The 14,852-nt window shown below is 34.7% G+C and overlaps 2 protein-coding genes across 2 annotated transcripts; one reads left to right on the top strand and one right to left on the bottom strand.

Annotated features, from left to right (window-relative positions):
* Positions 1-2,028: 2,028 nt before the first annotated feature.
* LOC121763458 (geranylgeranyl transferase type-2 subunit alpha 1-like) lies at positions 2,029-6,542 on the bottom strand. Its single transcript, XM_042159479.1, has 8 exons — positions 6,310-6,542; positions 6,055-6,226; positions 5,704-5,864; positions 5,514-5,618; positions 4,083-4,835; positions 3,797-3,986; positions 2,748-2,934; positions 2,029-2,606 (listed from the first exon to the last, which is right to left on the bottom strand). The coding sequence occupies exons 1-8, from the start codon at positions 6,423-6,425 to the stop codon at positions 2,218-2,220; spliced, it is 2,073 nt and encodes a 690-aa protein (XP_042015413.1). The 5' UTR covers positions 6,426-6,542; the 3' UTR covers positions 2,029-2,217.
* A 4,043-nt stretch (positions 6,543-10,585) lies between these two features.
* On the top strand, positions 10,586-14,333 carry LOC121763352 (protein root UVB sensitive 2, chloroplastic-like). Its single transcript, XM_042159356.1, has 10 exons — positions 10,586-10,696; positions 10,797-10,916; positions 11,683-11,771; positions 11,877-11,961; positions 12,087-12,146; positions 12,231-12,324; positions 12,430-12,527; positions 12,600-12,779; positions 13,587-13,709; positions 13,790-14,333. The coding sequence occupies exons 1-10, from the start codon at positions 10,685-10,687 to the stop codon at positions 14,213-14,215; spliced, it is 1,287 nt and encodes a 428-aa protein (XP_042015290.1). The 5' UTR covers positions 10,586-10,684; the 3' UTR covers positions 14,216-14,333.
* The last annotated feature ends 519 nt before the right edge of the window (positions 14,334-14,852 follow it).

Below are 14,852 nucleotides of genomic sequence, written 5' to 3'. Positions count from 1 at the left end.
TCTCTCTACTTTTTTCCCTACTTTATTCTTCCTTTATGATAGAATATGATTTAACACAATTGTTCTTAAATCGCTTGTAAAAAAGAAACGCCTCCAATATCGCAAAAATGATGGAATATTAACTATCTCATCTTCACTCCTGTAACTAATTTATCCCATGTTATATAAGACTGTTATTTTATCTAACGAATTGAGCACTGCCGAATTTGTACATAAATAGCGGGCTATAATCAAAATAAGTTTATGGGTAATTAATTAGAGTGATAATTGGATCATTATGTCTTAGTACTTATTTTGGGTGAAATGAAATGTTTGAGAATGGAAGTGACGCTAACTCGAATTGAATTGAGAGTGTGTCATTAAATCGTTTGGATCACTCAAGATTATCCCATTATTAATTTTCTTGCCCTTAAAGTTGAAAGTGATGTTGTAATACCCGAAAGTCAGCATCCCACTTGGTGTCTCTATAATAAGCTAACAATTAATGTTTTCATGTTTAGACTAAAACATATTACGAAATTTAATATCCAACTGCTTGTTACTCCATTTGATGTCTTATGAACAATAAAATTTTGCAATTCATTAAAATTGAGAAAGAACAAATTCTTCATCTTATAGAACAATTTATTAATACAAATATAATATTATAAGTGTGTATTTGGTAGTTATGTTTCACTATGATAATAATATTTGTTCTATATCTATCTAATAGTACGTATTTGGTATGCAAATTAAATTATCTCTTGGTCTATGTTAGTTTTTCGATCCGCCGTATTTTTTATGTTTAATATATAAAATAAACCAACAAGGTACATACGTGGGTTGATTAATCTATATTGAAAATCTAATCATGATAACTAACTTCAATTATCGTATTGCCTTAAAAAATTTCACCTTCCCATTTAATTGAGATTTAATAAGGGTATTTTAGAATTATTACAATATAAACTTAAATACAAACTAGTAAAACCTTTTAAATATTTGTTTTACTATTTCTCTAAATCATAGAATTTAGATCTCAAATACTACAGATTAAGACGTCGTCGCCCATAGAGTTCAAATATTTGTTTTACTAAATCATAGAATTCAAAACTCAGAGACTGCAGATTAGGACGTGATCAACAAATCTTAAATTAAACATTTTAAACTATCCCACGTGTAATAGATAGACGAGCAAAACATTTTCCATGTTTCAGGAATAAAATATTAAGGAAAAAGAACCTAGAATATATTGAGGTAATGTGGTTACATAGGACATGGAATTAAAGATAAGACAGAAAAAATAAAAGAATTTTGGGATTTGTAATGTGGTTACATAGGACATGGAATTAAAGATAAGACAGAAAAATTAAAAGAATTTTGGGATTATATAATTCTTGTTCTATAAAGCCCCACTTTCTACAATGCCACTACTGAGTTCAGTGAATCTATCAATACTTCATCTTTATTTGACTAGTTGGGCCAACGACGATAACGAAGCCGGTCCAAGCCACGGCATGGCCGACCCCAACGTACGAAAGGGGCACGATGAAGCCGGCCTCCTCCAAGCACATGCCGACATGCGTCAAACGGATGCTCATATTCGACTCCAAAAGGATTTAATTAAAGAGTTGTGGGCGCGGAGGACTGCAAGGCGTTAGTTTTTTTTTAATTATGTAATTTTTTTAAATGTAATTTTATTTTAATTTAAATAAAATTATTGGATTTTCCCATATCTGTGTCGAAAATTTAATTCCGTATTTTGTGTGATTGTCAATTATTTGTTTTATATAATTTTGAGTGATGTGGCTAGGCTATTGCTGGACTATTTGCTTGTCCTGATGATGTGGCAAGAGGATGATTTTTAGTGCTGATGATGTGACATGAAGAGTTTGTGACTGGGGCTATTCTTATGGTGGATGCCCTAATTATCACGTGAAAAATATTGAAATTGGATAACATAATTGGGGGATTAAACCATGTCACATATTTCAAAACATGAATAAATCTCAATTTTGTTAAAAGAAATCCTTGAAATGTAGTACATTGTTAAGTGATGATAAAATTGTATTGGTAAAAAGAAAAGGAATAGGAAAAGATACACACCATACAGTTAATCCAGTTCGTGTTGGTTCCGGTTAGTTTTCCAGACTTCAGTTGGGTTTTTTTCACACAAAAATTACAGAACAATAAACAGATGAAACAACCTCTCTCAAAGAGCCAACTGTTGAAACATATCTAATGGCAGCTCTCTCCATCAAACCACTTCAATGCTGACATTAACTTGATCAGAAAAGCTTTCAATCTCTCGTCGACAACTGCATTTCCCACGATATCTAATTGCACCAAATTCAAGTCCCTGAAGAGTAGATAAGCATCCCAGAAACGCTTCAAATCAGCATCTTCATCGGTGAATCTCTTCAACTGCCACCCGAAACCCGTTGCACTATTGAGAGGAGACGAGCACATGTATCTTCTTGTGTCGATGGAGTGGGCGCCAATCTCGTTATATGATACATCCAAAACTTGTAATGAGTTGAGCATTTTCAAGGGTTCCAGGGCTGTAAAGCTGCTGAGCCTGTTGTTGCTAAGCTTCAAGCAGGAAAGCTGTTGCAGAGCCTCCAACCCTGTCCCATAATTCGGGTAAATTTGAAATAGGAAATCAAATCAGCTCATCTAACCCATAAATAAATTTTTAAAAAAAGAATTTTGTAGCTCTTCACATTAATGATGTCAAGGATATATCATATATTTGTAATATCAACTACCTTCAATTGATCTAAGTTTGTTGTGGCTGAGATCCAACATTTGGACCCACAGCAAGTGCTCCAGACATGAAACTCGTGACAATGAGAGGACCTTTAGCCGTACACTTGTATAAGAACTAATACTTGGTGACGACAATTCTTGATACTTACCACAGAGCTTCAATAAAGACTCAGTATTTGAAGTCAGCTGCACAATAGTAAGTTTAAATTATTTAAAGATATGTGACACAAGTAGGATTCATGCTTAGAAAAAGTAAGAAAAGTATTAATGAAAATATTTTTCGGCTTGAAGCACTACCCCCTCCCACTACCACGCCTGAAATATAAAAAAGAAGTTTGTAATCAAGATGTTATATCAAGGAAGGCAACTGCACACAAAGAAAATAAAAAAGATTACAAGCACAGAACTTTAAACGGTATGATCAATTGCCACAATACGAGGTCTATACAATGCAAGCAGTGCTTATAAATTAGGGACAATTGACTTCCATATAAACTGACCCTTCATTCCCCCAAAAGTACAATTAAAATACTTTATATTAAGATTGTAAAGTAAATACATATGCACAAATTTATAGGGAGATATTTATAGGACTCTCAAAATACTAAGGAAATAAAGATATTTAAAGATATACTTATTGACTTCTAATATATAAGGATAAGACTTTTAGACTTGTAATTATTAAAGAAAAAGTTATGGAAGTCTTTAACAGGGATCATAGGACTTTCTTATCTAGCTTGCAGTTAAACTAAGAGGTCTCAAGTGAACTAAGAGTTGATAACGAATAGAAAATTTTCACGAGACCTAAAGCAAAAGGTCTCCACGACAAAATGATATTTATTGGGTAGAACAAACCTTTGATCAAACTACTCAAACTCCAAAGCGGACCGATTCTATATTGCTTTATGTATGTTCACACTATTTTCATGGGATTGCAGATTGACCAAGTAATGACTATCTAACATGATGAAATGCACATTATCCGCAACTGAAATGACCAAAGCATTCTTTATTGTCCAGAAATAAAGATCAATGATAGAAGATTCACCTGCTTCATTAGCACTAAGCTATACTCATCCTCATAATAACCAATATGTGCAGGATCCATCTTCATTAAATCATGATAAAGTGCAAGAATTTCTTCATAATGAGCCTCTGTTCCGGAATCCATGCAACCATATGTGATCAATGTGTTGTGTGCCACCAAGAGTCTTGCAAGTGTAAGTTTTCCAATTTTACTACAATAGAAAGACATAACAAGAAAATAAAACTACTTTCCAAATCAAGAAGCTTCTTTAAAAATGTGAAAGCAGTTCACCATTAATCCAGCTTACCAGTTTGATGACGACAACAGTTCCCGGCTGCAAGCAATTTCATTAGATATAGTCTCCATGCACAACATAGGGGTGGTTGGATTATTCTCCTTTGCAATGTCTAATTTACATAGTGAGGCAAGCAAGTTTGCATCTTCAGGATGGGTAGAATGAGGTTTAAAATTCTCCTCATTCCATGATATTTTGTGTGTAGTTTGCACCTCGGATTTCTCTTGATTGTTTGAGCATACACTTGCAGTGAAATATATATAACAAGACCGACTACATGGCATACCATTTGAAGAAATAATGCCTGGAAACTGTGCGATGGTAACCTTTACATCGAAGGATTCTAAGGTATCAAGAGGATACTCAATGTAAGTTAACCAAGCTTGGGAAAACCCAAGTTTATTTGCCGAAAGTGGATACCAAATAAGACCATCACCACCATCATAAAAATATTCTACATTGACTGTAGATGAGCTAACACCTTCAACTGCTTCACTGAAATATAAAATTAGGGGAAATGTTCTTTCTCTGTCTGGTTTATCAATTGATAAAGATAGATTAGAACCATGAGGAGGCGATGATGAAATAAGTAGAGGCTCCCGCTTCAATGTTTGACCCAGAAGCCACGAATGGTAAAACCAGCCACTTTGATCATCAGGGTCTGTGAAGAGAGCATTGCGCACAAACTCAAACTCCTCACTCAAGACATTCTCTCTTTTTTCATATCCTTTGGCACTTTTCTCAAGTAGTTTAGACAAAAGCATGCTGCAAGTGTTGAGGGAAAAGTGAAATAATTATATCAAAATACAAGTGACTGCTGCAAAGAGGAGATTAAAAGCCATCTATATTAAGTCTTATGTACAATCTATGAAGAGGTTATTAAAATTGACATTAACAGTACTTAACATCTGTTACATGACATTTGTGATACAAAAACCAACCTTTGTAGCTCTATAACATTCGAACATTAGTATCTTTCATGAGCTTCTCACAATGTAAATTTTATATAAATTACTGTGATCACAATGTAAATTTTATATAAATTACTGTGACCAAACTCCACATTTCAAATAAGTTGATTAAACCTATTTCATGCAGACAGAAAATATTCAATAGCGAAACTGCGCCATACCTAACCAAAGTGCTGGTACTATCTCTCATGCATCCGTTGTGGACACTACTTATCAAGTCCAAAAGAAATGGAGGTGTGCAAACTAAGATAGCATGACGAGATATCAATGGAATATGAGCAAAATATTAAACTACCATACATATTTTTTACTTCAGAAAAAATACATTCAATTTTACAATGATGATAGATGGTCATTTGATGACTATAAATGTTCAGTGAAAAATAAGACTTCCCAAGGCATAGAAGCTAAAGCATGCCTGATAAACGATCATTTAAAGTGAATAAAAATTTCAAGAAACAAACTAGCATACCTTCGGTTATGCCAGGCAGAATAATTACTAAAATTATCATAAATCATATCCGTGGTGTATTGAAGTTCATCTTCATCCGGAATCTTCTTTAGTTCTGTTATAAACCTGGAAAAGGCAGCGCCAAAGAACCACATTAGTGGGTCCAAACCACTATATTACCCAAAGGAACACCAAATTTCCAGGACTTCACCTCCTGTAATTCCACGCGTGGAAATTTCGGGAGTCCAGTTTCTGAAACTTCCCCAGAAGCCGCAACTCCCTATCCGAGGATGAATGACCCTTACTTAGGACCCATTTGCGATGATGCCACGCCCCATAAGCCTTAAAGTTTGTCTTCAATGCATTCTCTACCTAGATGAAAATTCAAGCTCTAACAAATCCATCAATCATTTAACCAAATCCTACTTCAAAAGAGATGCAAAATTTCAAATTTAAACACTTTGGATCTAAATTCAAACTGAATCACAGCTCCATCAGTTATATAACATCCAACTCACGCAATCAAGAGAAATCAATGGATGAAAAGCAAGCACAAACTTACAAGTATCAATTCATCATCAAGAATCGATTGAGGCGACTGGGAATCAAGTTGATTCTCGTGGTGTCGATTGAGAAGGTGCTGAACCGCAAGCTTCCGGTAGTTCCAAGCGGTGTAATGCTCGGGATTAGATTCCAACAGCTTGGCACTAATTTGTATCGCTTCTTCCGTGTATCTGCAGGGAAAATTAAACACGAGGAGAAATCGATCAAGATCCAATTAATAGTACAATCTGATGGAAAAGGGGAAATCGCAAACATTTTGTTGTGGTGGAAGTGGAGGAGCTGAGATTGGAGATCACGAAGTTTGGCGGCTTTGAGAGAGGAGTCATCTAGCTCTTCCTGAGTTGGGGCTTTGCGCGGAATCCCGTGCATTGTGGAGAAGAATTATCGATTGGAAGTGTTTTCCTTTCTTCTCAATTATGTATGGAGATATGGGTTTTGAGTCTCTGACTACTGTAAATCTCTGTTACAATATTTTGAAATGCCCCTTGATGTGAAACAAATTGCAATCCTTTATTATAATATTTTAACACATTTTTTAGGTTAAAAAAGTGACTCATTGTGATATATATAAAGCGAAAGACCGAGCTCTGAAAGAGGGCAAATAACGGGAAAAAAAGTTTGAATCTAAATAGTAATCAGCCTGCCAAGATTAATTTCAAATGCTTCTACAAGGCTACCATTGTTTTCATCTCCTAAAGAGTTTCGCGTGGATATCTCGCACGCCTCAATCGAAGTGTAGAAGAAGATATAGGAGTAGTTGTTTTACGAAGACCACACATTGCAGTGAAAAAAAAGCACGGCCCAGACGTATTTGAAATAGAAACGCCTGACCGAGTGATTTGGGAGTGTCACAAGTCAGAAAAAAATGTACGGATCGAATGTTTTCCGAGCCAAACACGTCTGATCAAGCAAAATGTGTACGGGCCTGTTTTTCAAGCCCTGACTATTTAAATAGTCAGGGCACGTATCCTAAACTGATTTTTGGGCAGCTGGAACACATTTTGGAGAGAGAATTGAGCTTGGAAGCCACACCTTGAAGAAGGAGAACAAGATTGAAACTTCATCCTCCCAAACCTTATCCCACATGGTATCTTTAGCTTATTTCCTTTTTATTGTGACCATTATGGGCGGCTAGAACTTGAGATAACCTTAATTTGTAGTAGGGTTGTTAAACATGAAATCCTTTAATTGAATTTTTATAATTTTATTTACTTAATAGTTCTTATCATTGGTGATTATTTTTATCTGTGTTGAGAGTTTAGCAAGAGAACTTAATTTGGGAGTTGCATTAATTCTAATTTCTCTTTAACTTAGAATAAGAAGCAAACAAAGGAGGGACATTTGGGATAGTACCAATAAAACTGATAATGGGATAAACCGGGGGTGGATCATTTGTGTTGAACTGTGATAGAAGCTAATCTAAAGTGTACTATGTGTCTTATAGGAGTGATAGGTCAGTGAGTTGAGCCGAGGAGACATGATCAGCTTATCAAGGGTGTATAATTCCTCGATCAGTGATTAACTACGAGTGAGTGTAAAATCGGTACGGTTCCTAAAAGCAAGGGAAAGGCAACTATGAAATATGAGTCATGTGAAAAAGCAACCTAAACCAAATTAGGAATAGTTCTTTCCCTTTATTTGAGTTATCTCAGGTTTACTTTCTTGATCATTTTGCTCGAGTCGTTTGTCTAAACTTATAAAACCACAAATTTACCGTTTTTAGTAGTTTAAATTAGTTTTAGCAATTAATATCCTTTATGTGGCTTCAACACTTTTTGTACTATATTGCACGTCTGTATATTTGCAGAAGTGGTATTTGTAAGGATTTATAACTTGTTTTATGAACTAAATTTACCCCGTAAAGATCACAGCAAGTTTTTGGCACTGTGTTGGGGAAGACGTCAGTTGTTAGGACTTTGTGTGTTTTTCTTTTTACATTTCTTAGTTTTATAGGTAGTTTAGTACTCCTTTCGTCCCACAAAAATATGCATTATTTCCTTTTTAGTTCGTCTCACAAGAATATGCACTTTCTAATTTTAGAAAGTTTTTTCTCTCTAATAAGGTTGGACCCATTCTCCACTAACTATTACCTTTTCTCTCTACATCTCTCTTACTTTACCAATTTTACATTAAAACATGTGCCGTCCCCAAAGTACATATTCTTTGGGGACGGAGGGAGTATTAGTTAAATTTTTAGCTTTTGTGTTTGTTGGGTCCCCGGTGGTGCACACCCGAACTCCACATTAGTATGATATTGTCCGTTTTGGGTAAAACCCTCACGATTTTGCTCTTGGGGTACTCCCCAAAAGGCCCCATACTAATGGAATTGGAGTAGCCCTTATGCTCTTGCAACTCTTGTTCATTCTCCGATGTGAGATATGGTTTGCTCTCCCACAATATTTTCAACATAATGCCAGTAATTCGTACTCCCCCAATACCACAATAAGAGTCACATTTCACTTTTACAATAAATGGTAAATAGGTATCACATTCTACTAACTCACTTCACTAATATTCTATTATAAAATCAATATAAAAAAATGACTATAATATTCCATTAACTTTTTTAATTCATTATATTTTACATAAAAAATGACTATAATATTCCATTAACTTTTTTAATTCATTATATTTTACATAAAAACTCATGTTCATATTAAATGTGACTCTTTATCGTGGGACGAAAGAAGTAGTTTCTTTTGTGCAGAGATCATATCTTGCAAGGCGGAAGGGGCGCGAGACATCAGTTATCATATTTTGCATGATTTGATTTGACTCGATTAATCATTGGGCTGGACAACATTAAATTAATAGAATAGTCATTTTTAGTGAAATAATTTTACTCTCTTTATCTATAAATAATGTCCCATTTTATTATTTTAAAATACTCAGAATTTAAAATCAATTAATAGAATAGTCATTTTTAGTGAAATAATTTTACTCTCTTTATCTATGAAATAATGTCCCATTTTATTATTTTAAAATACTCAGAATTTAAAATCATACTATATATATATAGGGGTGCATTATAATGATAACCCCAATTTTCGTAATAACCCTATAACTAAATCTGGACCACACATTTTTAAAATCACGTGGTCTAGATTCAAACTTAGGTTTACTTCATAAAAAAAAGCGCGGGGGTAAATATGTCATTTCACTCATGATAAAATTTACGTATCCAAATTTCGCTCATTTTATCATTTTATCAGTTAGTCAAAAGTATCATTTTATTAACTCAGAGTATCATTCTATCCGGCAAAACTATCATTCTATGCAATAAACCTAACATATATCATTTTATCATTTTATCAGTCAGTCAAAAGTATCATTTTATCAACTCAGAGTATCATTCTATCCGGCAAAACTATCATTCTATGCAATAAACCTAATATAATCGGCACAATACATAATATACAAACCTACAAAGCAGTAAACGTATCATTTTATCAACTCAGAGTATCATTTTTATAAGGTTACTGTCATTTTATCCGCTTAGATTATCATTTTATCAGGTAAAAGTATCATTTTATTAAACAAAAATGTCATTTTATACACCAAAAATACATATCATTCTATCGGCTGAAAATATCATTCTACCCGGCAAAACTATCATTCTATCGGCTGAAAGTATCATTCTATCCGGCAAAACTATCATTTTATGCAGTAAACCTAACATTTATAAGCTAAAAGTATCATTTTATCAACTCAGAGTATCATTCTATCCGGAAAAACTATCATTCTATGCAATAAACCTAACATATATCATTTTATCATTTTATCATTTTATCAGTTAGTCAAAAGTATCATTTTATCAACTCAGAGTATCATTCTATCCGGCAAAACTATCATTCTATGCAATAAACCTATCATTTTATCATTTTATCAGTTAGTCAAAAGTATCATTTTATCAACTCAGAGTATCATTCTATCCGGCAAAACTATCATTCTATGCAATAAACCTATCATTTTATCAACTCAGAGTATCATTCTATCCGGCAAAACTATCATTCTATGCAATAAACATATCATTTTATCATTTTACGTGATATTTGGCGAAATTCAGAAATTAAATGAGGGAAATGACAGTTTTACCCCGCGCTTTTTTTTATGAAGTAAATCTAAGTTCGAATCTCAACCGCATGATTACAAATATGTGTGGTTCAGATTTGGTTATAGGGTTATTACGATATTTAGGGGTTATCATATGATCACGACTCTATATATACATATATATATATATTTTTAATTTTAGATAAGAGGATTCACCATTCACCTAACTCATTATATTCATATTCTGTTATAAAACTAATACATTATATAAAAGTGAGGTCCGTGAACTCATTTTCTCATTTTTTTATAAAGTCAAATCATTTTAAAAATATGTGTCAAAATGAGACTATAAAGGACGGCAGAGTGAGTATAACAAAATTCCAAAAAAGCAATATTAATAAAAACAAATGTAAGTACTATTTCTAGTATAAATTTTAAATTTAAATTAAAATTAAAGGGTACAGTGGCTAATTTTCCTCATACCTGTCACCTATTCTAGAAATATAGGAGCCGTTATTAATGTCGAGCTTCCAAAACTTGAAGTATTTGCCGGCAAAACTCTTCAAGTCTTATCCATGAATTTCTTGGTAATGCCTTACCATTCCGTTCTCTATTACTACGACCTAACATTCTTATATATACACGAAAATGGATTATTAATTCGCTCATTTTTGGTGGCTTCTTCAGGAAATATTGAAGATGCAAAGGAAGAAATCAAGTGAGCTGCCGCCGCCGCCCGTGTGGTGGATAGAGACTTCCGATTCAGTGTCCCACCGCTTCCAATTCGAACCCGATGGCCAATTTTCTGTCAGCCCACTTTCTTTTACCTACTTACTCTCTTTCTTCTCCTCTGAAGCCTTCTTTCAAACAGCTGCTGTGCTCATACTTCTCTTCTCTTGTCTATTTTTTTCTTTTTCCTGATTGATTAATTCGATGTATGGTTGCTCTGGTTTATGTTGTTTTGGGTTAATGGCATTGGGGCGCTAGTTATAAGTGTTCAGAACTTAATCTTACGTGCAAATTTCCTGCTCATTCTCTTGTTTGATTGATAACTATGATTTTTCTAGGGTTTCCAATTGGGGTTAATTGGAGTAAAAGTTGTAAAAAGGAAGGAAATGTTGTGGTTCTGTGGTGAAATTCTGCTGGTGGGATGTGTTGTTTTGCCATATGAGATTTTTTTAGTAATTATTTTGAATGTGATTGTAGATATTTGGTCTCACCTTTTAAATGCCCCTCATTACGTAATCAGCAATCACTCTCCTACATATAGCCGCCTGATAGCTGAGAGGCTGCGACATACCATCTGTTCGAGTGAATGCTGATAAGAATGGTGAAATGCCATAAATCTAATAGGAGCATTGGTTTGTTTGTTTGTGTGTGTGTGTGTGTGTTTGTGTTTTTTTTCCTTCCGGCGTCCTTTATGTGAAAGGTTGTATGGTTTTCAGATATATATTTCTCTGAATGAATAATATTCCATACATATTGCTAATATCACCGAAACTTTCGCGCAAAAGAGACTAGAGATTTGGTTTCCTTTGTGATACTGTTGAACCTTATAGTAATTGTTATTCAGGTAAAGATGGTTGAAGACATGAGACCGGCCTCCCGTAGGGTGGTCGAATCCTTTCTTAATAAATTCTTTCCATCAGGTTATCCGTATAGGTAAGTCGCATTAATCAGCCCTTTTTACACATAGTTTAACAGACAAACAAGTCTGGTCTAACATCAATTTCATTTATGTGTTCATATTACTTCTTACACCTACAGTGTGAATGAAGGCTATCTTAGATATACACAGTTTCGTGCCTTGCAACACTTCTCCAGCGCAACACTGTCTGTATTATCGACTCAGGTTTTCTTGCTATTTTTTCACTTAGTTCATAACAAATCATGTGGTACTAATTAGTGATCTTAATCTAAAGTAGATGAAAACACCACTGCGAAAAGAATGTTTCTCAGTTACTCACTCCCTTTCAGTCTCTGCTATTTGCTGCAGGCTTGCGACCTACACCCGCTCAGGCTACAGCTGTTAGTTGGGTAAGGATTATTGTTTGGAAAACTTATCAAGTAGTTACTGAATTTGTTGTGTTGTGAATCAATATATTATGTTATTTGATGCAGATATTGAAGGATGGGATGCAGCATGTGGGAAAGCTCATATGCAGCAATTTGGGTGCAAGAATGGACTCCGAGCCTAAATGTTGGAGGATATTGGGTTTGTGATACTGGATTTGTTTCATAGTCTCCGATTGTTTTAATTATCAGTGAAGTTATCCATCCACATAACTTTGTTCAGAGGATTAAATATTCCTTCATGCAGCTGATGTTCTGTACGACTTTGGCACTGGTCTCGAAATAATTTCCCCTTTATGTCCGCAGTTATTTCTTGAAATGGCCGGGCTTGGTAATTTTGCTAAGGTTGGTTTCCTATTTGCATTTGTACTTGCGTCATATTGTTGCGTACATGGAAGATGACTCTTCACTGTGCAGGGAATGGCAGTTGTTGCAGCAAGAGCAACGAGGTTGCCCATATATTCTTCATTTGCTAAAGAGGGAAATCTCAGTGACCTTTTCGCAAAAGGTGAAGCTATTTCTACACTGTTTAATGTTCTCGGAATTGGAGCCGGTATTCAGTTAGCATCTACTGTTTGCTCGTCTACGCAGGGCAAGGTACTAGTTATTATTTATTTAGTTTTTAATCTTTTTTAGCAGGGCAATGCACTATTGAGTAACTTTTACACACCTAAGTAACTTCATTCTCATCCCATCTCACTTAAAAGAAAGTTCCACGAAAAATAAAAATATCTGCCTCATTTATGTGGTGTGTTGAAATTTCTATGAGTGTTTAATAGATTAAAGTGCTAAGCATATGACATGTTTCAAGACGCTTCTTTGAAGCAGGATTTATTAGTTAATATACTTTAAAGTTTAAACTTTAAGATATAGTATCATGTTAATTAAGGAAGAGTTGGTATTCAATCTAAATGGTGTATCAAATATCCTATTACTGTTTTCTCTTGAAAAAATGGGTACCTTATTATTGATATTTGTTAGAAACTTAGAATATCACCTCCATAACCCCTACTTAGATACTGGTATATTTCGGCAGTTTACATCTTTTGTTTTTCTAGATGCTAGTGTAGATTGAAGACTAGTTCAATCACATGGAATATGGATTGAGATATAGGGTCTCATTTTCCTCTCACTATAACCCATCATGTAGATGTTCAATATATTTTGTTGTCATTTAATTTGTATTTTCCTTGTGGGCATTGGATGCAAATTTCTGATATGAATGACCCCTTGATTTAGCGTTTGTCATGACGAATTTAAGTTGAAAACTGAATATATGCTTTTCAGCTATCTAGGAATGATTCCTCAATCCATTCGTTATTTGTTCCTTTTCTAAGATATTGATAGTAGATGATACTTCTTTAATTCATTATTGAGATTCTGACGAAGCTCAGCGTCTTGCAGCTGGTGGTTGGACCTCTCCTATCTGCTTTTCACATTTATTGTGTTAGAGAAGAGATGCGAGCAACTCCTGTCAACACTCTAAACCCGCAGAGAACTGCAATGATTGTAGCCGAATTCTTGAAGGTTCTAACCTCGTTCGGTGTTATTTGGTTTGTGATTCTCTCTATCCCCTGTAATGAAATGATTTGGTCATGTTACACCAGAGTGGCAAAATATCGAGCCCAGCCGATCTCAGGTATCAAGAAGACCTCTTGTTCCCAGGCCGGCTCATAGAGGAGGCGGGGAGTGTTAGGGTGGGAAGGCCTCTGCACGACACCATCAAGCCCTCAGAGCTACACGAGGTGAGGGAAAAATTTGGTAACGAGAGATTTATTCTACAGCGCAGATCCAGATGGACGGACATGATATTGGAGCGCAGTGCGAGTGGTGAAGATGCTCTGAGGGGATGGCTCGTTGCTGCATACGCCGCTGATATTGAGAAGAAGACCAACGAGCCTACCGAGAAGGCGCTGATGGAGGCTTATGAGAGAATGAGCGTTGTGTTTGCTCCTTTTCTCTTTCAGCTGCAAGCCAGAGGTTGGCATACTGATCGCTTTCTTGATGGGAATGGATGTCGTTTTGCTTTCTAGTCTGATATGCTAATTGTGCTCTATTTTTTTTTTTGTTGCTTTGTGAGGTTGTATGGATTCTCTTGTTTAAAACACAATTATTTCTAAAATTAGCTCATCTGAGTATCTGCTTTCTTTATTTTGGTGTTTTATTTTCTTCATTTAAATATATACTCCCCCATCTTATAAAAATAAGGACTTTGGGACGGTACGAGTTTTAATGTGAAATTGATAAAGTAAGAGTGATGTAGAAAGAAAAAAGTAATTGAAGAAATGTCAGTAGAGAATGAGGATCCACTTTATAAAAGAGAAGAATAGAAATGGACTAATTTTGTGGGACAGACTAAAATGAAAAAAGAAGACTTTTTATGCGACGAAGGGAGTGTATGTTAGTTATCTATATTACCTTAGAGTTTATAAAGTAGAGATATACTAATATGCTAACTTATTTTAAACTGCTAATGTACATCCAATCATGTGATGCCACGTGGCACAAAAATGCAATATACATTTGTAGAAGTTATAGATGAATTTCGGAAGATTGCATTTTTGTTAAATGCAAATTGCATTTTTTATTGTTGAGTTTTGCATTTTAGATATAGTTGTTTATTTGCATTTTATATATAGACGGATTGCATTTATATGTAATTTATTTTGC

Source organism: Salvia splendens, chromosome 14 (assembly GCF_004379255.2).
Source record: "Salvia splendens isolate huo1 chromosome 14, SspV2, whole genome shotgun sequence".
NCBI classification, from domain to species: Eukaryota; Viridiplantae; Streptophyta; class Magnoliopsida; order Lamiales; family Lamiaceae; genus Salvia; species Salvia splendens.
Note: the sequence above shows the minus strand (reverse complement) of the source record. Positions and strands in the feature narration are given on the sequence as shown.

Coding starts and splice junctions, on each gene's coding strand:
- LOC121763458 (XM_042159479.1), bottom strand. CDS start 6,425: ATGCACGGGATTCCGCGCAAAGCCCCAACTCAGGAAGAGCTAGATGAC. Junction 6,227..6,309: donor CACTTCCACCACAACAAAAT/GTTTGCGATTTC, acceptor TTTTCCCTGCAG/ATACACGGAAGAAGCGATAC. Junction 5,619..5,703: donor CACGCGTGGAATTACAGGAG/GTGAAGTCCTGG, acceptor TGCCTTTTCCAG/GTTTATAACAGAACTAAAGA.
- LOC121763352 (XM_042159356.1), top strand. Junction 12,528..12,599: donor GGCTTGGTAATTTTGCTAAG/GTTGGTTTCCTA, acceptor TTCACTGTGCAG/GGAATGGCAGTTGTTGCAGC. Junction 13,710..13,789: donor TTGTAGCCGAATTCTTGAAG/GTTCTAACCTCG, acceptor ATGTTACACCAG/AGTGGCAAAATATCGAGCCC.